General features: G+C 45.3%; 1 protein-coding gene across 4 annotated transcripts in view; it reads right to left on the bottom strand.

The window, feature by feature from the left end:
* The window catches only part of LOXHD1 (lipoxygenase homology domains 1), a 145,813-nt gene extending 140,105 nt beyond the window's left edge, over nt 1-5,708 (bottom strand). For all 4 annotated transcript variants that reach the window (XM_026865647.1, XM_026865648.1, XM_026865649.1 and 1 more), the window contains exon 1: nt 5,005-5,708. In XM_026865647.1, the coding sequence (XP_026721448.1) occupies nt 5,005-5,428 (424 nt within the window). In that variant the 5' untranslated portion in view covers nt 5,429-5,708. The remainder of the gene's footprint in view (nt 1-5,004) is intronic.
* Between the last annotated feature and the right edge of the window lie 17,379 nt (nt 5,709-23,087).

A 23,087-nucleotide genomic window follows, 5' to 3' on the forward strand; every position in this document is an offset into this window, starting at 1 on the left:
GCACCACCTCCTCTCAGTAGCGTGCTTTGCATGGCCCACTGGATCACAAGAAAAAAATTGCCATTGCCACAGAAGTCTTCTCTGAATATTTTATGCCTAAAACCAAAGGAAAAAAAAAAAAAAAAAAAAATAATCCCTCATTGAAAGAGGAATCCTTGTTCATTTTTATTTGGTTCAGGAAGATCAGAGGGTACAAGGCACAGATGAGGTGATTTTGCAACTGATGATCATCTACCATAAAAGTATGTGATACATCTCTCCAGTTCTGTATATAGAAGAGGGAGAGAGCTGGCAACCACACAGCACTTGCTCTCCTCCCCCATTCTGCTGATAAATTACATTAAACAGAATTTAGCAATAAACTCAGCGTGTCCTGAATGCTTTTTTCTGGGCAACCCTTTGCTACAGTTGCTAAAGGAAGATGATGTGATAAGCGTAACACAATAAAACGGATGGTGCACATCAACAGAAACGATGACTGGCTTCTGTGTCTATTTACAAATCAACAGTGGCCCTTTCCCTCTTTCCATCACCGTTTGAGACAATGTATTAAAAAGCCCCCATGCATTTCTTGAGTAGCTTTCTTCATTTTATAATTATTATCGGCACTGCCGATATCACTGAAGTGCTGCTTCACCCTTTGTGCAGCACGGACAAACCAGCAGTGTTTGATACAAAGTGCTCAGCATCTCTCCATGGAAGAGATGACGGCAGCCTCAAAGTAGTGCATCTCCTGGGAGCTAATCCGAGCTTTTCCCCTTGCATGGGATGTACACTTTCCATGGACCTATACAGTTTACCATCATGAGTCCCCTAAGCTTTCCTAGCCATTTACTGCCACACAGATCTGCCATTTAAGAGATTGCCTCTATGGAAGGGTTATCCTCCATCCTCTATAGGAATCCTGGCCCTGGAGATGGTGACCAAGCAAGCATCATCTGGTGGGTCTGACTACGTGCTACAGGAAAACTTCCAGGAGAAAAGAAAAATCCACTAGAGGATTTTTTTATCTTTAAAGGAAATACACCCACTTCTTAATACCTGTATCTGAAACTCATCAGGAATAAAAGAGGGCAGAAAAGAAAAACATTATTTTATCATCAGTAGGACCCAAAAAAAGATTATTTTCCTCTGAAATGAGATATTCCTCTTGGTGAACTACAGCTCTGCAAAGAGGGAAGCCCCAAGATCTCCTGAGTCAGCAGCACTTTACTGTGGCACAGTACAGGAGGGAGCTTTCCACCATCTGCCACAACCTGTGGATGTCTTGGGGGATGTCACCAAGCCAGCAGCTACCAGCTCAACCAGAGGAAAGACTCAGCTAATGGCATAAAAGCAAGTATGGAGAAGGAAGTATTTTCTTCCTTCCTACCAGCCCAGAGATATCTATGTCTTTGGCAGAAATGACACAGAAAACAGATAGTGACACTTGGTCCCTTCCTTCATAGTTCTCTGACCCCAGTCCTGAGCAGAAGGATAAATAACCATGCCAGTCTCCCTCTTCCCTACTACAGACAAGATTCGAGATATCAAGAGAAAGGTATGGAGAGAGAGAGAGGTGGAGTTCCTGCAAAAGGTTGGTGTCAGGTCTCAGGGGTCCACTCTGGACCTCTGATTACTGGTACCTATAGAAGCTTCCATGATGATTTAGACAGCCAGGGTGCTATATGAACAGTCTCTGGACACCTGCTTCACTTTAAATTGATTTCAGCAATTAACTTTACAGTACACAGAATGCCCTGTTTGCAGTATTTGAGGAATGGCAATTCAAGATCATGGAATGGTTTGGGTTGGAAGGAGACTTTAAAGGCCGTCTAGTCCAACTCCCTGCCATGAGCAGGAGCATCTTGAACTAGATCAAGTTGCTCATCTCTCCATCCAACCTGATCTTGAACACTTCCAATGGTGGGACATCATCCACAAGTTACCTAGGCAACCTGTTTCTCACCAACCAGTGTCTCACTACCCTCATCGTAAAAAATGTCTTCCTAAAGTCCAGTCTGAACCTACTGTCCTTTTGTTTGAAACCATTGCCCCTTGTCATGTTGCTACAGGCCTTGGAAAAAAAGCCTGTCCCCATCTTTCTTATAAGCTCCCTTTAGGTACTGAAAGTCTCCAATAAGTTCTTCCCAGAGCCTTCCATACTGTACTGCAGAAGCAACTTTGCAAATACTTATTAATAAATAACTAATCTCATTAACAACGGGATCACAGGCATGGACAACAGCTGCAATCTAGTTAAAAATGCCTGCCATCTCTGCTATAATTTTCTCAGATACACTATCACCCAGACACTTGATATCTTTTGTTTTCCTGTCCCCGGGAGCTGGATTTGTCTTGTTCTTCAGTCATCGATCGAATGTGATGGGGGGCTTCCCTTCTTCTGTTTGCTAATACAATAAGATAAAGAGGACATCAGATGACACGGGCACCATTGACTCCCTGATTATAAAACATTTACAACATCTCTCTTCTCTTTTTACAGCAAAAGAAATCACAACTTGTGGACTGAAATATATCTCTACTGAATATTCACCAGTACCAAAGGCAGCCGACACCCCCAAAGCTTCTGGGAGGCTTTTTGCAGAGGGTACATGATTCTCAAAAGCCTGACCAACAACAGTCACTTCACTCGGTGGTCCTTTGGAAGAAAAGCAACAGTGGCCTCCAAGTCACAGAAAAAAAATCTGCTGTTTTGAATCAAAATAGGAGGGCAGCAGCTTAGTGCACGGCAGAGGGAAGAGCTGAAACTCGAGCAAGAGGATAGGGCAGAGTTTGCTCCTCAGCTTTTGGGGTTTTTTGGTGCCAAACTGGCCCAGTAGCAGGTTTTCACTGTTGGAAAACCTCAGTGGCCCATTGATTGAGTACGTCCTACCCAACATCCTTCTCCTCTCCCTTGTCCTCTGTTTCATCCCTCACATATGTGTGCACTCCATTCCATAAATATCTGGAAATCAAAGGTGCAAAATTTTGAGACAGAGCTCAAGAAGAAGAGTCTACGATCCAAGGGAGCAACCACTGGTTCACCCGTGGGACCTTTGGCCACATGACAAGTTTCTGAAGGTCTTGGGGCTGTCATGATAGTAAGTGTTGCAAGTTCTGGACCAAGATCTTTTTTCTGATAGGGACCATAATAATCAAGTCCCTGCTTACAGCCACGAGCTCTTACTTTCCCTGCAGAAACTGTTGAGAAACTAAGCAGAAGACTGCATAGACATTATTACAACTATTTGATGGAACTTCTCTCTTTAAAAAGTACAACCGTTACTATTCTTCTACTATTAAAAAATCACAGTATAAAGGGAGACAACCTCTCTCTTCCCCTGGAGAGCCATCGCAAATGAAGTAGATTTTGTCCATGGCCTAAAAACTTTATATGGGAGGGCCTTGCTTCTTCTGCACCAGAGCTGTTGAATCATTTTTCTTGTCCCAGTACAGCCATATGGCAGCATTACAGAAGTCATCAGTTATAGTGAACTTATAACCACACTGGAAGAGTGAGATGCTTTACAGTATTCCTTAGGTTTGCTCAGTTCTCCAAATCGCCACATACAAGACACGTTATTACTTTAATTACTTTATGGGGAAACCACGGTGCTGAGAGTCTCTTGTCCCAGACAAGCTAGGTTCCATTTGCACAGGTAATGGGGTGGCTGGTGTCACCCCTCAGCAGTCCATTACCTCTTTGCTGCCCACATCTCTGATAAGGAGGCAGCTTCACTGTGCTTGGGAGCATCCTCCTACCTACTGAGGTACACCGTGGGTCTTTGCTGTTCACCTTGCATTTTCCTCACCTCTCTGCCGTAGTACTGCAGATTTGCTGGGGAGGCGGGGAGATTGCCAGCTGCCACGCAGCAGATAAAATGCTAAACTGCAATCTTTTTCCACAAGCTGTCTAGATATTTCCAGTCTGATGTCTGCAATTCTTCTCTAGGACATGCTCTTCTAATGAAAGAGAGTGCATCATCTAAAGCTTAAGTCACTGCACAGCTCATCATGCACTGAACTAAAGCACCCTGTGCATATAAAATGAGGGGACTATGTGTTGTACCAACACAGTATTAAGGTTTAGACATGAGTAGGAATATTTCCCCAACCTATGTGGTTACTTACAGCAGTCGGAGAGAGAGTGTACTGGACCTCCTGCTCCTACATCAATTCTAAGCGGTGCACTGCCTGCTCGTCTGATTGCTGAAATCACCAGCATGCTCCACCTGCACGTCCTTGAGCAGGACTGTGCACCGTTGCTTACACAAAGGGGGTCATCATAGCATACCAGGTTGAAAGGAAGCTCAAGGATCACCTGGTCCAACCTTTCTTGGGAAAAGACCGGTCTAGACAAGCTGGCCCAGCCCCTGTCCAGCTGAACCTTAGAAGTGTCCAGTGTTGGGGAATCCACCACTTCCCTTCCATTATTCCAGTGGCTGATTGTCCTCATTATGAAAAATTTTCCTCTCGTATCCAATCAGAATCTCCCCAGGAGTAACTTGTACCTGTTAGCCCTCATCTTTTCCATGTGACTCCTTGCACAAAGGGAGTCTCCATCTTCTCTGTAGCCACTCTTTAAACACTGGAACACAGTGATAATCTCTCCCCTCAGCCTTCTCTTCTCAAGGCTGAACAAACCCAACTGTCTCAGCCTTTCCTCACGTGGCTGCCCAGTCCCTTGGTCACCTTTGTGGCCCTTCCCTGGACCCTCTCCAGCCTGTCCACATGTGATAATTGCAGCTTCTGAATGGCACCACAACGCAAATGTTAATTAGGAAAATGTAATTACAGCAGTACCATGCACATGGCAAAGTGACTTCATAAACTCAAAAGCTAATAAAGACACAATCTGTCAGTGCCACCTCACATAGTAAAAATTCTTAATTAATTAGAAGTATTCCCCACATGGGAAACACAAGTGCCTGCACCCTCAGGAAGGTTCTTGAGACAGGAATCAGCAGGGCCAACAGCATAGCTGCCTGCTCAAGAGGCAAGATGAGAAACGATGGAGCTGACCTTTTTTTTTGTTGTACTCATCTTCTGTCGCATTGGAGGCGTCCGAATGATAGTCCCGTAGCTCCTGTTCATACATCTCCAAAAAATTGTCATCTGCCTTTCCTTTCTTGGACTTGTCACCTTTCTTCTTCTTCTTTTCTTTTTTGCGTTTTTTCTTCTTTTTTTTTCTGCGCTCATAGTCGTCTTCATCATCACTGCTGTACTCTCTTCGCTTGGTTTTTTTCTTTTTCTTTTTCTTCACTTCCCCATCAATCTCTGAGTCCTCAGACTTTGATTTCTTTTTGCTTTGTTTCTCCTGGCTTTCATCTTCCCCGTCTTCCTCAACTACCTCCTCAGCTACCTCTTCCACTACCTCCTCTTCCTCCTCCTCCTCCTCCTCCTCCTCCTCCTCTTCCACTTTGTTCTTTTTGGTCTTTTCTTTCATGTCATTGTTTTTCACCCCTACACTTTTAACAACACTCTATGACTGCCTTAACCTCACACTTCCGCCACCTACCCTGGCTTCTTTACTGATTACCAAAGTCCTTTAGTCCTCCTCTCCCTACCTAGGGCTGGGCTGCTTTGTTTCGCTGTGTCTTTTCTCCCCACCAGCTCAGCGTAGGTATGTGCTGGAGTCCCTGGTCCTTCCCAACCCACGGGTGCCAACAGCTCCTTCTGACTCTTCGTGCCTTCCTTCACCTCCTTGACTGAGGCACCTCCCTTTCTCTTTTGTCTCTCCTGGTCTTTGGGTTTTCTCCTTTTCACTGTTATTATTTATTCATTGGTCTGTGCTGAGAACTTTCTCTTTTTTTCAGAGCTGCCTCAGCCTCCACTCAAGGTCAGTTGACAGTCTGGGTCTATGGTATCAGGATGTGCCAATCAAGGTTGTGGCTCTGGAAAATCGGTCAGATAAGGGCACATAGTCAAGTCGCTTCTTATCCTTCACATGCCAGTTCAGGACGGAGGAAAACAAAGGCATTTCTCCTCCTCATAACATGTAGCAGCTTCAGAATCCTCATGAAAAATTACTCAGTGCTATCCAGTCATGTGGTTATAAGACAGATGGGCAGGTGAAAAAGGAGACCCACCAAGCAACCATATCGCACTGGTCTGCATTTCCTCTCCATTATTCATGGTGTCAGGATCACCTTACTGATAACAAAGGTCTCAACTTTACGTGGATTTTTTTTTTTTTTTTTTTAACCAGGCAAGTGACCAGAAAAAACCAAACACTTCCAGGATCTCTGTCTGGAGAAGTTCAGCATCATCAATGCACTCCTGCATCCATCTCCTCCATCCACCAGTTACTGTGCTGTACGTCCAACCAAATGAAAAAATCAATGTTCAATAAATAAATTCAACAGAAGAAGAGACTGAATGCTTTTTGCACAAGGTGCCCTCATAACAGCCCATCTTGGCCAACCAAAGAGGAATAAAAGATTAATAACTGATCAGAAGCACAAATATACCTATCTGACAGCTCTCATGGACAAATACGGAGGTGAGATACATGGAGGACAGGAAAAATAAATGATGTGACATCCTGATTGAAAGGACACTGCAGCATGAAGCATGCCCAGGACCCTGCTTGTGTCTAGGGATGTCAGCATGGGGCTCACCTAACATCTAGTACATGCAGCAGGGTTTCCACTCCCACGCCCAGAGGCAGATATTCCAGTGGGATGTAAGAAGGTACCCAGGGTCCTTCAAGGTCTCTTTTCCCAGCTGACCCATCAGTGCAGCCATGGTCCAAGCCCCATGATGGTGTAAGCGTAGGGCTCCATTTGTTCAGCTGGGTTGAATCCAGCCCTGCAGAGGCTCCAGCAGGCTCTTGTGGCAGGTAAGGGAAGGACAAACACCAGGACACTGGGTCAATCTCAGCTTTAGTCAGGAGCAGATGATTTAAAGTCTGACTGAGAACAGAAGGGAAAAAAAAGAAGAAAAATAATCTCTTCTTCAGAGGTGCACTGAAGGAGTTTTGTCATAGGAAATGAAGTTTAATTAAAAACGGTGATATAGAAAACCACACTGAATTTCTCTGGTGTAGCTCAAGCATACGTAAACCAAGCAGGGCAGTCAGCCTGGCACTAAATCACACTAATGGAAGAAGCAAGAGCTGAATTTATGGCAGTGTTGTAGGATGATGATACAGGGCCTCCTGCTACCACCTGCCCAGCCTGTGGGATAACTCAGCCCACAGATTCCTCAAATGATAAATTAAGTGCGATTTGCTTGATGGTGTGCTGCCCAAGTTAATGATACTGTAAGTACTGGTAAGTCAGAGCGTTCAGTTGTGCTAAGTCTCTAATGCAGATGTTTTAAAACTCTTCCTAGATAAATCTGGGGGTTTCCAGGAGCCAGACTGGAAAGGTATGTGGGGGTGGCATCAGGAATATCAGGAGCAGATATTCTGATGGCAGGATGTACAGCCCAAGCAGCGTGGCAGCGGCATTGCCCTGGGCAGGAGCAGATGGGGAGCACCAGGGTCACAGGATCCAGGGTTGGTAGGGTCTGTTCCACCCTCCTTAGCAGGTGTTTGGCGCCAGCCTCCAACAATTTAATGTCAGTAATTTTTTTTTTTTTTTTTAAAAAAAAGCACTGTATTTTTTATGGTCTCTGCTGCTGAATGAAAATCTTTCTATTAAGCATTGTAAAGTGAATTATTCAGGGACAGCTTCCAAGTAGGTTAAAGCACAGGTTTGGGATGAAACACAAGAATGGCTTTTTCAAGGTCTTAAAATCATAAAGAAGAAAAAAAAAAAAAATCACTGTTCTTCCTCACAGTACAACTCTCACTTGCCAAACTCCTGGGATATCAGCACCACAGGACCTGCACCGTGCCTGAAATCCCCTGTTTAATTTCAGGTCTTTATTTTCTGGAAAGCAGCAGAAAGGCACATTGTGCATCTCTGCATGGCATTTCTGAGGGCGAGCACAGGACAGTGCTCAGCAGGCACCAAGGGCACGTGGCTCCAAAGGGACCGTCCAGCCACATGGATACTGACAGTCCTCAGGAGCTGGGGGATCCTGCAGAGAAATTTGATGAAACAGCACATTTCCTCAAATAGATCCTTTGCAGCACAGTATATTCATAACTGTTAAATTTCCTGTCTCTGGGGCAGCCATCAGCCCACAGCAGAAATCGCAGGCACGAACATTTCTGCTTAAAGCTGGGAACTGGATTTTGGTTTCGCCGCAGAAAAGCCAGTCCTTTCCACCAAAAAATTAAAAAAAAAAAAATAAAATCCCACAGAACAGAACAAAAACACACTTTCAGAAAAAAAAAATAGTGAGATCTTTCAGAAAAGTAAAGCTCATATCTTTGTTATGCTTTCACAAAGTAAACACTTCATCACATCGAGTCCCTGAATGCTGCTGCTCCAAATGGCTCCAGCTCTATGCAGCAAAATGTTGGCAGCATCAACACCTAAGGCCAAAAGGCAGCATTACGGTTACACAGAAGTCATCTGGGTGCAAGACTGGTCCCTTCTAGACCTAAAGTAGTTTTTCCTGTATCTGTTTGCCCCCACCCTCTGTTTGTTAATAGTAAGTTATCAGCTTTTGACAGCAGAGCTGCTGGGGTAGAAGTGCCTTTTCCCCTCCTGCACTGAGTCTCAGGGTACTCAGGGCACCCCCTGGGAGAAGCCTCTGGCTGATGCCGCCGCAGTGATGGCTGAGGCTACACATCGGCCGCAGCTACATTTGCAGAAATACGCCAGTTAATGAGTCATGTGTCAGGGAGAAAGATCTGAGGGACTGAAAGCATCAGTGGGACACCACGGTAGCTGCCCCGGTGAGAATCACCCCTCTGAACTATCTCTAACCTTGCACTTTGCTTTCTCCTGGTGCAGCAGAGCAGGACCTCAGGTGTAAGCCAGAAATAAATCACCCCATTCAAATGGGCTAAAATGATGGGGGAGAAGAAATATTTACCATGTCTCATTCAAACTTTGCTCCATACGCTTCCTTCGTCTGCTGTTTTAATTAAAAAGAAATGTGCCGAGAAGGCTTCAGCTCCCTTTTGTTCTTTTTGTGAATAACAGCTGGGAGAAGAACAATGGGGTTTATTGGTGCATAAAGAACTACTGGGAAAGCAACCAAGCTATTGGTGAGAACCATTAGTTAAAACTGTCAACAGTATTTATATGGGTTCATAATCTTACACTGGGTTCAGCAAGAGATTCCCCCAAATCCTCTCTCCCAAAAAGACTCAGGCCAGAACCCACCAGAGCACCATAAGCCCAGGGCGACTTCTTGAATTAAAACACATTTGGGGGAATACAAGTGGTCAGAATTTGGCTCTTAGAGGTACTAACTCACCTTTAGCCCTTTTTTTCCTGGCATGCTAAAACCTGTACAGTGCTTAACCTGGAATTATTCCATTAATAAGTAATGACATTATTATTATTAATAATAATTATTAAGTAAATATTAGGCAAGGCATGAACACGCCTTTCCTTTATTTCATTCTCTTCTATGTGGTTCCTATTTCGCACCTATTACCATAAAATCCAGATGTCCTGTACCCCAGGTGCCTTGCAACACAGCTGACGTTTCCCAAGGAAACATTTGTTCTCGTCTCCTTCCCAAGGCAGACGCAGTGAAACCTCTTGTTTCAGGAGGGGTTATTTTTCAATACATGCTGCTCTGTGCTTGTGGTTAGAGAAGCCTGTCATCCTCACTGCATAGTCTGGGGGAAATGTAATGAAGAAATTGATGCCTGCGTGCACAGGTCTGTATTTTGATGCTCTTTTGGTGACCAACACACCCCATGGAGATGAGGGTAAAGAAACTGGCTGGGAAGGGCAGACAGCAAGACATAGGTCAGATATAGGCAAAGCAGTTTTCCAGATGTTTTATGAACCAGTTGCTTTAGTCTGCCTCCCCTACTGCTTCTGCAGCGTTCAGGGTGGGGTATAATTTTTTTTAAAAAAGGGGCATCCTTGGACTCTAGCTGAATTATCAATTAGCAGAGCTTAAAGGGGTGTTGAAGCACATCATGCTCTGCCCAGGGCACTCAGCTTTAGGAATGCAGAATTTCACTTTTTTTTTCTGTTCATATAGTTGTCAGTAAGTCAGGATCTGCCCCCATCTCTGGGTAGTTTATTGAAAATATTCCCTGCATCCCAGCACGCCATACACTTATAATATATACACACAGAGTCCATCTCCTTCAGAACATGTGTTTAATGCTACAGAAATAAATAACAAAGGATTCCTTTAATAGAGCCATTTAATTTCTCTCCCATGTACATGAGTAATGAACAAGATTACACCAGGCTGGGCAGAGATGGTGCTGGGGGAGCCACTTGCCACGGTTGCAGCACAAGTCATTACAGATTTAATCAGACCTCATGGTGCCTACTAAGAGCTTTGCTTTTTCTCCCAGCCCCAGTTGGCTACCCATTACTCTTTTTTTATTTTTAAACTCAAATAACAAAATCTGCAATACCATCAGCCCAAGAGCTGAGCGAAGGGCAGTTGGGGATATTGGGGTACAGAGTCCAATCTATCTCAAAGACAGGCTGGGAAGGTTTTAATATGTCCATGGGCTTCAGTGGGAGCTCGCTGCCTTCAAGCGTATGGGCATAACGGCCTCTGCTGGTAAAATGGAGTTTAGCCAAAAGACGTATTTCGCTGGCAAAATAACAGTGAGAGATGCTAGGTGTCCCACAGAGAGAGGAGCCGGAGCCCCTGATCCCTGGGAGCTGCAGGCACCCATCAGCAAGGACACACTTATTCTTCCAGGGACCCTGAACCCTCAAAAGCTTTGAAACAGCATCTCCTGCAGCCATCCAAACTCAGGACTAAGGAAACTGCTTTGCTCAAGGTCATAAGAAAAAACCTTGAAAACAGAAATAAAGCATGAGGGCTTTTAACAGAATTTACCGGGGGGGGGGGGGGCAATATATATATATATACACACACACACACACACACACCCCCCAGCTTTTTCAAGAGCAGGTGATTGAAGTCAGGGGTCTTAAATCCATGTCAGGATAGAGATTTGTGTGACTTTTCCACAATGCAGAATGAAGCCTCTCCCGCTGTCCCGAACAAGCAGGCAGCAGAGCACAGACCCTGTCACCATCCCTGGCACCTCCTGGGACACATCCAAGCAGGCATCAAACATCACCTGTCAGGCTACGGGTGCCAGAGGAGCTGCAGCAGCACAGAGCCCAGCGCAGGTTCAGCACCCAAGCATTTTCCAGAGGCTTTTACCCTGATGAGACTTCTGTTTGAAATAAGGAGGTGCTGGGAGAGGACATTGCCCTTGTCTCATTTTCCCTGGGGCTGTGGTACCTTCGATTTGAAGGCTCCTGCCAGACCTACAGGATCCACTCCAGATACCCACAGCTGGCAAGCTGTACACGCAACAGTCCATTAAGGCTTATTCACAGCCATGGGTTGTTGTTTTAAAAGCCACAAGCCTGGGAAGAATGAGCATCTTAATGCTGCTAGCCTAAAACAGATCCCTTACAAGCACAAGTATGTAAGGCTGGCGAAAGAAATTATCTTCTTTTTTTTATCAATTTAATTCACAAGGTTTAAGTACTGCAAAGAATTAATTAACGACAATTAAAAATAGATTGAACTGTGATTATGGCTGTGATTCTGTGTCCTTAGGAAGTCAAGCTGAGCCTACATGTACTCAGCAAATACAAGCTCAAAACATCTCTATTTGCAGCTTTTTGCATAAACAGAGGCGTCTCAAAGCTGAGAAGTCAACCTCTGTCACCAAAGGGCCTGTGAAACATGGGTCTGGGAAGAAAGTAACCCAAGCCTTCTCGTCCAAGCGAGTTTTGCAACATGAAAAAACAGGAAAGGAGCTGACTACGTTTTTACCTCCTTCTCCAACTGCCTTTTCAAGAAGCAATAGCAAAACAAGACCCACAGAGACCAGGAATTTCAAGTGCACATAGATACTCTCCAATGCATAAGCAACTAGACTATCAGCTAAACAGCTTAAAGAACATTATTTCTATTTAAACCAGCCATGCAGCCAGCCCTAACTAAGGCATTAGCTACAATTACTAGTATTGCACGTGGTTGCTTATTGGAGACGTTTTCCTTAAAGAATAACAGTTCAATTCCTGCTGATTCCAAGAGAATGAGATATTCAGTCCCAGGACTGTAATTTGTCTATTCATTTTGATCATAATATGTATTAGCCCAACCACCAAAACTGGGAAGAGGGATTCAGAGCACTGGCCACTTCTGTACCAAGTACTGAGTATCCCCACAGGTGGTGAGGCTCCTTCATCATCTTGTGCAGGAGTTAAGTTTCCCTCAAGAGGGATCAACCTACCTTCTTGCTTCCTAAAACTTTCTGACGTATCTGTTCCGCCAGAAGGCTATAAAATCCAACATTTCTTCAATAGACTGTGACTGTCACTCACATCAGCTTTAAGTATTTCAAAGGACACTGTTCTTTCCCCCAGTAAAGGACCCCACAAAGTTTAACACATTTCTTTAACATCCTCCCAGTGTTTAACATCTTTGTCAGTGACAAGGACAGAGAGATCGAGTGCACCCTCAGTGAGTTCACCGACACCGAGCTGTGTGGTGCTGTAAACATGCTGGAGGGAAGGGATGTGCCATCCCGAGGGACCTGGACAGGCTGGAGAGAGGGGACGTGTAAACCTCATGGAGTCCAGCAAGGCCAAGGGCAAGGTCCTGCCCATGGGTCGGGGTGATGCCCAGCACAAATCCAGGCTGGGCAAGGAGGGGATGGAGAGCAGCCCCCAGGAGAAGGACTTGGGGGGGTTGGTTGACAAGAATCTCAATATGACCTGGTAACGTGAGCTCGCAACCCTTAAGGCCATGTATCCAGGTCAAGGGATGTGATTTTGCCCCTCTACTCTGCTCTCATAAGATCCTCCTCTGCACTGCTGCATCCAGCTCTGGGGCACCAACAGCAGAAGGACACGGACCTGCCTGAGCGGGGCCAGAGGAGGCCACGGAGATGCTGGGGGGGCTGGAGCCCCCCCTGTGAGGACAGGCTGGGAGAGTTGGGGGGTTCAGCTGGAGAAGAGAAGGCTCTGGGGAGACCTTAGAGCGGCCTCCCAGGGCTGAAAGGGGCTGCAGGGAAGGGAGGGGGACTCTGGATCAAGGGGGAGGGATAGGATGAGGGGTAATGGTTTTAAACTGGCTATGAGGGGACATAGATGAGATGTAAGGAAGAAATTGTTCCCTGTGAGGGGGGTGAGGCCCTGGCACAGGCTGCCCAGAGAAGCTGTGGCTGCCCCCTCCCTGGCAGGGTTCAAGGCCAGGTTGGACGGGGATTTGGGCAATCTGGGCTAGTGGAAGGTGGCCCTGCCTGTGGCAGGGGGGTGGGACTGGATGGGCTTTAAAGTTCCTTCCAACTCAAACCAGTCTGTGATTCTATGAAGAACACTGCAGATCACTACGAGAGGCAGCAGCAGAAGTGACTAGGTGGCAGGGATACGAGGAGGAAAGCAGCTATGTTCAGGCACTGCAGCAAGGGTAAAGAACTGACAGTGTTCAGTTCTGCAAGGTATTGAGCATGGTGAAAATGAATATATGAATAGAAACACTGAAGTCAATAGGATCAACTGATGCTTGAAATGCCACCTGAACAAAGCAAACTCCAGAGCTCTTCTCCTATTCCAGTGACACGCAGCATGTCGATGCTGCCTGCACTCACATGGCTGCTCCTCCCTGCAGAGCCAAAGCACAGCTCTGCTCACTCCTGCCCAGCTCCCAGACTCCACAGCGCAAGAAAACAGCTGCAGATCAGGTTCTACGCAGCTTCTCCCTTGCCAAGGCACTGTAAAGGCTCAGAAGTGGGAATCTGAGCCCATGTCAAGCTATTCCATACCACCCTGTTGAACCTACTGTCTGTGGTGGAGGCCAGGCTCCATCCCTAGCTCAGTGCCATTCTCTCTGTCCAGAAGAACATCAAATCCTTCCCTGATCTCCAAGGTGTATGCATTTCACACCTCTCCCCAGCTTGTGTTCACACAGGGCTGTACACAGCACTACCACTTCCACTGGTGAGAGGAGATTTAAAGAGAAAAAAGGGAGGGAGGGTGTCAGATCCACACTCTCCTGCTAATTCCTAGCAAAGGACCAGGCTTTCCACCCACCTTTTAGCTGCATCATGAGCAGCACATCTTTGATACATTGGTCCATCACCTGCAGAGATGATCACCCTTTTCATTAACCTGGCTGCTCCTGGGATTCGATCTTCCTCTGAAAAAAATGCTTTAAAACAAGTTACAAGCCAAAGGGCATGTTTAGCAAGCACAGAGGTGGACAAGTCTTCTGTAAATTGTTTCACATGAACTTGCCTTCTCTTTTAAAGGCTCGAGGAAGATCTAAGGGCAAACAGTGGCTGCACTGTGTAGCAGCATTAGACTAAGATGGACAAGAAGAGGATTTTAAGGTTGGCTGTGAGAAACAAGATGGTCAAGAGGGCAGAACCATCAGCTGTCTGCTGTACTTGCTAGGGCAGATGTTGCTCATAGTGGTCTACAGACTGATGCAGAGGAGAAGATGGGGGAGAGAGAGGGAATCAGCTGGTACTTTCCACCCGTACTTCACTACCTCTCGCTTTGCCATATCCCCTGTCGGCATTTCCCTGGGGAAGGGAGCTTTGTACACAAGTCTAAGGGATGTTGTGGGGCAGAGCCAACTGCAGAGGGACAAATCTGCTCCTGCCTGTGCGAACACACTGCTCATGGGCAGCCAAGGAAAGAGATTCTCCCACAGATTAAGAATGAAAACATCTCCTCCTTTGAAAAACATATTAATTAATGGCATTCATTAGGGAGCTAGCCAGGAAACTAGGTAATTTAGTTTCTCAAGTACACAATGTCAGGAAAGATAATGGGCCAAAAGCCAGTGCTGCCAACAAGGTGAAACCTCTTTCATTTATTATCTGAGAGGTGGGGAAGTCAAGCATGAACGTCAGAGTGTCTCTAGAGAAACCAGATACACTGAGCAAGTACTAAATTATCCCAATGAGTCCATTATACCTATTGCTGTCATGCACCACCCGAGGGAGAAGGGAGAGCTCTCTCAGCTCACCAGTGGTGCCATGGGCCAGTGACCTCCTGCAGGTGAGAGGCTTTGCTGTGCTAGACACACAGAGCGAGTCAGCAATTTCAGAGAGAAGTAAAAAGAAAAACCTCCCAGCCAGCAATTTGCCATGGCAAATCATGAGCAAATAAAAATTCAGATAACATTCCTCTAAAAGATATTGATGCCCATGAAATGCTGATTTAACCAAGAGCTACAAAAATGATTTTAAATCCCCAGACTAGTTTGCAGTGTTAAATGCACAGGGCTGCTGGGTCAGTTGTCCCTGCCAAGAGATGCCCCATCTGGACCGTGTTTGGGGAAACAGTGGAGAAATCAGGCCAGGTCACTTTCTTGCCATGGTCTACATAAAAAGTGATGGAAACAATCAAGCTTAGTCATTTTGCTGTGAATCTGTGGTTTTCCTCCAAATGTATCAGAGAACTTAAACACAAATCAGCCCTTACGGCAAGTAGTCAAGCCAAAAACCTTCATCACCCTCTGAACAGGTAATTTGGAGCTTAGGGAGAAAATGGATTCGTTATAGTGCTTGACCAACCTGATTCAGCAAAGCAGGGATAGAAACATCAGCAAAAGAGTCCTATCTCACCCCTTCCCTGGCACAAGAGTTGAATATTTGCACCTTGGGCTGACGTAGCCTTTCCTTTCCTGGGACCAGACAGGTAACTCCAAAGCACCAGATTCAGCAGAGGGAGACACATGGCCAGAGCTAGGAGGCTTGTTTTGGCCTAACAAGGCATGGTCTCAGCTCCAGAAGTGCTTTATGGAAAGAGATTTAAAAAAAAAATAAAATAATTTATTTATTCATTTTTAAATACAAATTTAAGAATGGCAAGATATGACCAGCACAGTCAGTCTAGGGCACCATGACTCTTTACAAAGAGGCTCTGGGGAATCAATAAAATAAAAAAGCCATCACCATCCCCAGTTTTAAAAGGTGTAAGAACACTATATATATATACCCATCCACTGGTACCCAGCCCACCCTGAGAAGTCCAAGATGATGCTCTCACGAGCTCACAGCACATCCTGCAGTGGTCAGTGAAAGTGTGACTGCCTCAGAACAGGCATGTACAGGGCAGTTCCCATTCATTTTCCATCCCTAGGGAAATGTACACTTCCCTCCCCCCTTTAAGGATCAGCCACATCAGTACATTATTTTTTGTAACTAACAATTTTAACAGCGCTCCATTAAATTCTCCTAATTCATGAAAAGGACAGCACTATAACACTATATGCAACAGGGGAAATATTCTTTTATTTAGGACAGGTTTGAAATTACTTTTGGATACATCTAACCCCTTTAAAAATGTAATTCAAGCAATTTCACTGAAACCCTGTTTGTTTTTTTTTATTCAGGAACAGAAACCCCATCCAGTACATACCTCCAAGGGAAAACATTACCGTTATCCAAAACTGCATTAAGATTTAATACAAACAACACAGTAATTCAGCCTTTTAAAATTCAATAATGGTTCCTCTGATTTGACACATAGTGAAGCTGATTGCAGAGCTACCATTAACTTCAGTGATTTGGCTGCAAGCTTCCTGACAAATTCAAAATTACATCCAAATCACACAACATCATTTATTATGATGTAAGCTATTATACAGTAAATTAAAATCAAAGCTAACAGATGTTTCTACAGCCCTGTTTACTTAAAAATTACACAACTAAAGAACACAATTTTAGGTTTGGTTGTTTGGGTTTTTTTATTTAAACCTATGCACAGGCTACCGAAACTAAGTACATTTAATATTTAAGGCAAGCAGTATGATCCCTACAAGAATTTAATGCTCCCGGTGAAGCCAGTGTCACTGTTGGCATTAGATAGCAGGAGGAAGTGTTTGCAGAGTTCAGACCCGTAATTGATGTAATGACAGTAAATATGCAGACCCTGAGGCATGTCCTCCAACTTCAACAGAGCTAAGCTCCCGAGAGGATTTCTATATCACATCCACGTATCAGAGACCACACGAGCAGCAGTGATTAAGGCCTGTAATACACATCTGCTTGTTGAATTTGGGGACATTTGCAGCAAGCGTGCCAATTCTGTAGGCTACCTTCGCCTCCCTGGCTGAAAGATAAGGATCTAATTCAATAAACCCAGAAGAGCTCGAATGCTCAGCGCTTCAAATGCTGCCAAATTGCCTCTGCAACGGTCATTGATTTCCTCTCCCGCGTGCCCACAGCCTCCTCGAAGCCTGCAGCAGGGCTGCCAAAATACCGCTCAGCATCCCCGGGCTGCCTCTGACCCTCCTGCCCTGGGCCATGGGGAAGCTGCGTGGCCCATCTGCACCAGAAATTTCCTGGCAGTGGTGCCCAGATACACCGGTGGTTTATACCTCTGGGAGAACACAGGGAAAGATTGGTGAGGATGATTGTAAACGTGCTCAAGTGGCTTGCAGCTGGGGTGCCAAAAACCACATATATCTCTCTAATTGTTGTTTAGCTTTGTCTGCTTGATGGGTAGAACATCGGCCTGAGAGAGACTCAGAGGCAGCTTATCAAACATCCTTGAGATTCCTGCCCTGCTGCCGGAAAGATCAAAGCACAGTGGAAAGCACACCTGTGAAAATCACGGATATTTACAGGTGAAAGCTACAGGACCGAGGTCTTTTCTTTCTTCAGTCCTTGCTAACCAGAAAGGGGAGAACTCCACGGTGCCTGCATCCCTGCTTGCATTGCCTCTGCCTGGGTGCTGCTGCAGAGATCCCCCCCGGACGTGAAGTAACGAGAATAAACTTGCTCTTTGCATTTCATCCGTGCTTTTGTGGTTGTTCCTGCATCCTGCCTGTGCCTGGTCAAACAACCTTAAATACTTTCATGTGCTGTAAACGTTGTTTTACCTTTTAAGATGGTTGTTAGCAATGTAATCAGCACCAGAGAAGCCTCTGCATACTCTGTTCCCAGATAAGAGGAAAATGGTTTTATTTGTTATTTCATATTTCCACTGCAGTGACATTAGAGTTCACAGTTGAGACTTGGGTCTCTGCTGTGCTGAATTCTGCAATAACTACATTGAGAGGGAAAGTCTTTGCCCCAAAGGCTCTGTGTAGGCATGAGAATCACAGATGTAACAGGAAAAGGGCTGGAGCATGGCCACAAGCACGGAGCAGGTCACTACAGCCAAGCTGGGTGCACCTCCTGACTCTATTACCTGCTCCAGTAATCACCGAGTCACCAGCAACAACATGCACCAAAACCTCAAAGTTTACTGTCCTCACATCTTCCTTGCAGGATGCAGCCACCTGCACGTAGGGAAGCAGGCTCAGGGGTGTAACAGATGCTCTTCACAAACAACTATTCAAGCAGCGGTGGCACCTGGACAAGCTGGTCACGAGCAAGTTTAAGTTTTTCAACATCAGAGCAGGGAGGTTCCCAAACAGCCCTCCAATAACAGGAGTGGGCAGAAACCCACAGCTGGATTTGGCAGGGGCTTGGGGCCTTGGTGGGTAAAGTACTTCATGGGTTAAGCTGGGACTAGATTTGGTGAGGCATGTGGTCTCTTGTGAACCTGCAACCTCCAAAATTATCACTTTGTGAGCAGGTGACGATCCAGCATCACGTCACAAAATAAATACTTCAGACATGGTCCAGGGCTCATCATCCTGGCACTGACTTCTCAGTAGTGTCTCTCTTGATGGCACTTCACAATTCCCAGGGCCTGATGCAGCGATTGTTTGCACCAATCGCAAGATAGAGGTACTTGCCTCACCAGTGGGCTTGTCCCCACCAGTGGGTACCCGGTCACAGAATGATAGAATGGGTTGGAAGGGACCTTCCCTAAAAGTCCAACCCCCTGCCATGGGCAGGGACATCTTCCACTAGATCAAGTTGCTCAGAGCCCCGTCCAACCTGGCCTGCAATGTTTCCTGGTGACAGGCACTCAGACAGAAGATCGCTGGCCCCGGCTCACCCACCATCAGCCAAAGTCTGGCAGATGAATATTTTTATGCCAAGGCAGGTCCTTCACATCAGTAGCTCAGCTCCCAAGCTGTGAGTCCTGCCCTTCCTGCAGGTCCAGCCGCTGCCCTGTGATACACACGTCCATGCACCTGATCAGGGCTGCCCACATGGGGCTCATCTCACCTAAACATGTGCTGTAAGTGTCCACACCCCAGCAACCCACCCCACACCTCCTCCAGGGTTGATGGATCCCTGCTGAGATGAGGTGCCTCCATACACAGGGATAAATCCCACCCAAGGAAATGCAAGTGTGGCCCTGGCTTTTCCAAATCCAGATGCAGAAATGCCAATGACGAAATTGTGACGTTGTGGTCGCCTACTGAAGGTACTGCTTTCTGCCCATCACACACTCTACTCTGTTCTCCAGCCTTCCTTAGGGACGGGGTAATATCCCACCACTGATTCTAGGCAGGCAGCTTGCAGTTAACAGTTCAGAACACAGCCAGACACAGCTGTCAAACATATTCTATGAGGAAAGTCAAAATTCCTACAAATACTTTACATACATCTGCTAGCACCTGCTGGAGGGCCCGGAGTGACACAGATACTTTCATCTCTAAATCCCAAAGAACATAACCACCTCCTCTTTTAGACAGGGCCTCAGAAAAGGAAAGTCAATTGTCTTGCCAAAACTCAAAGCTTGAGTCCTTTTTCAGTGCATGACACTTGTCTTAACTGTTAAAAACAATAATTTCTTTGCACAGCAGCTCGGAAGTGAGGCACACCCAATATCTGGCATCTTTTCTGTCAGATTTAGGTGTTCAGCACAGTGCATCAGCCATTGATTGACCACAGCTGAAAATCCTGTGCACTAACTCTTCTCTAGGAGACATCAGAGAGGATGGAGAGCTGGGAACAGCTGCAAAACTGCTGAGTTTTTATTTCCTTTTAAAATTTAAAAAAAAAAAAAAAAAAATCAAAGCTTTGTTCTTCCAATCCTGTACAAACATGTGTGTTCTTTCCCTCTTTTCACCCTTTCAAACACTAATCATCCCCAGAAAGTTGACAACACAGGTGGAGACTGAATTTCCAAAGCCTGTTGTTAGGAAGGAACCAAAGAAAGCCGCCTACAGCTCTTTCAAGTGCTCTCAGTCCTGCAAACCCCATACAAACTATGATATGGAATTTCAAGTGGTACCTGTGCGTCTGCTTACACACACGTGAGCTGAATGGGTTTGCTTCTCTCCTTTTATTCCCATCAAATCCCTGAGTCATCCTGGTAGCATTGTCTAACTCTCATAAAAGCATTCTCCTCCTCCCAAGGATCCTTATCTTGAAGGAGAACTAAGGCTTTGCAGCACACAAACTACTCTAGACAGGCACTGAAAGAAAGTCAACTTCTGGCCAAAGTTTCTTCTCTCAAATATTTGTTCACCTCCATTCTTGTACCAGAGATAAAATTATCACCAACTTTTTTTTTTTTTTTTTTTTTCCCCAAAGAGAATTAGTTTAGAAGATATCTGCCAAGGAGGATTAGAGACATTGTTACAAGCTGCCAAAAAACAAGAGTGCAAGTGTATGTACGTGTGTCTGGGAAAGGATAAAAAGTAAAATAATTGCAGCTGAACTTGCCCAGATAACACCAAATAAATATAAAACTTTCTATTAAGCTGACGTAAAAATAGAAAAGCTCTCAGAGTTACAGGGATCCAGACCCAACTCAAGAAATAGTAATACCCCTTATCTGTCTGCGCCAGGGATTTACTCTCAGGCTGTCAGAGCTGATCCAGTTATTTCCTTCAGGACTTGCTGTTTGCTATACCTTATCTGAATACGGCTGCAAGTAGCTGCGAGCATGCAAACAAGCTTCCCCAAAACTCACTGCAGCAAATCCCTCCTGCAGTATCCTCAGTTCCCTCCCCAACACCATCTGTGTTATTTGTCCGTGGGTGACTCCATCCCAGATCTCAGTCCTGCAACAGTGGACGTATGCAAACACCCAGTTCCACATGTAAAATTAGGGATAACCAGACTGCTCTGGAATTTATTTCTGAGCCTGATTGATTTTCTGCTCCCTCTGACATCAAACCACCTTCCACCATTACGAGTCTAATGGGCCATCCAGAGATAAAGCTCTGCTTCAGGACAAAACGAGCTTGGCCACCACCTGCTAGCACAACGACTTACCGCACAGGTGAAGAGCAAACCATGTTTAACACCTGTTTGCACCGACACTTCTACCTCTTATGGTAAATGGATTTTGGTCTGGACTTTCCAGGTCCTACTGCTCATACAGAATTGAGACTGGTCGGATTGGATGGCAACATTTATACCTATAGTTATTAAAAAAAATAATTAAAAACAAAAAACAAACAAACAGAAAAACACCTAAAACCCACCAAACAACATAGAGCTTCTAATATTTGAGAATTCAGCATTGTCACAATAAAGGTTCATCATCTCTCCTGGTGAATATCTCCCATGCCTGACTTCAGCTTCCAACATCTTTTGTATTGGTCTCTGGTAGACTTTGGGTGTCCAGGCAGGCACTGGCACACAGAGACTACTTTGAGGTAAACTAAGCGGCTTGATCTTTCCATTTTCAGGCACATTTCCAAGCTTTTCAGTATTCTCGTTTGAACTCTTAACATTTTGCACCCGTGACGTTGCAACTCGTTGCAGGGGTGCTGTGCCAGAGCCACACAGGGAGATGCTCCCAGGCAGGGACCCTTATTTCCACACAAACACTGCCCACCGCAGGAGGAGTTCATGGTAAACCTGCTCCCATACCTGTGCACTTGTTTCATTAAGCTACATGTATTAAAGATCAGCAGACTTTTTTTTAATCCTGTAAAATGTAGATTAAGAGCCAAAACTACCTAACTGATAGTCTGACTCAAAACCCAACCCACTGAGCCTCCCGAGAAGGTTTTGCACCATCCCCGTCATACTTTGCATGCAGAAGTACGTGGGCAGAAATCCCCATGGATCTGTGTTGTAGCACCAGGTACACAGCTGTGAAGAAGTAAACAAGCAATGATTTTTTTTTCCATCCTGTTAGCTTTGAAATTACATCCCTGCAAATACTTTTTTAAGCCCAACCCCCAATATCAACCTAAATGATCTTAAATAAACACTGCGTTGCTACTCAGCTGAACTCCAGAAGCACGAGGAGAATGATAGTTACTTGTATTTCCTATCTGATAGGAAAGGGACAACATGGCAGGAGCAAAGGGAGCTTGTATATGTACCTATATATATATATATATGTATATATATGTGCACAGAGAGTATTCAAGCAACTGAAACACATACACAAATAGAAAGGAGAGAGAAAAGTAACCCAGCCAGTGCTGTCTATGGGCTACAGATCACAAAGGACAGACATGAAAGAGCAAACCAGATATACGACATCAAACATGTGAAAATAACCTGCTAAAACAAAACAAAACAAACACCAAAAAAAACCCCAACAAACAAACAACCAACCCAAACAAAAAAAACACAACCCAAACAAAAAAAAACCCAAACCCACAAATATAGAGGGCACCTTTATGAGAAGAGATAAAGAGGGAAACGTTATTACCACACGTCCCCAGTCTGGGAGTCATAAGTAAGTCACAACCCACGCTGATATCAGCTCTGCCAACCAACTGAACTGAAAAGCCAACAGAAAGCAATCTAATTCCCAGCATTTTCTAGGGGGCAAAGGCTCAGTTCAGAAAGCACTTTTGCAGCTGATCAGCTCAAAGCGTGTAATTAGACCCACAGGGTGAAATCCTGGACTTAGTGGTAAGTTCTTACTGAACCGGATCAAGGCAGGATTTTGTCTGCTGGACTTTGTGAGCGCTCGGGGACTTCCCTGAATCCAGATGGGAATTTCAGCTCTTCGAAGAGAGAGCATTTGCGAAATTTCTTGCCATTTGCTTCACAAAGAGATTGCACATGGCCAAAGTTTCCAGATCTTGTTGTCCTACGCTGAGGCATGTTTTGGATTGCTTTCACCAGGGCTGGACAACTGCAGCTCCGGTCCTGCCATAAGCCAGCACCCCGCAGCCAGGTGTGATTCCCAGCTTTAGCATCTCAGGGGCAGCTTTTTGTGACTCAGCTTGAGGCTTAATTTCATCGT

Source organism: Athene cunicularia (genome assembly GCF_003259725.1).
Source record: "Athene cunicularia isolate RWA chromosome Z unlocalized genomic scaffold, athCun1 chrZ_part1, whole genome shotgun sequence".
In the NCBI taxonomy this organism is placed as follows: Eukaryota; Metazoa; Chordata; class Aves; order Strigiformes; family Strigidae; genus Athene; species Athene cunicularia.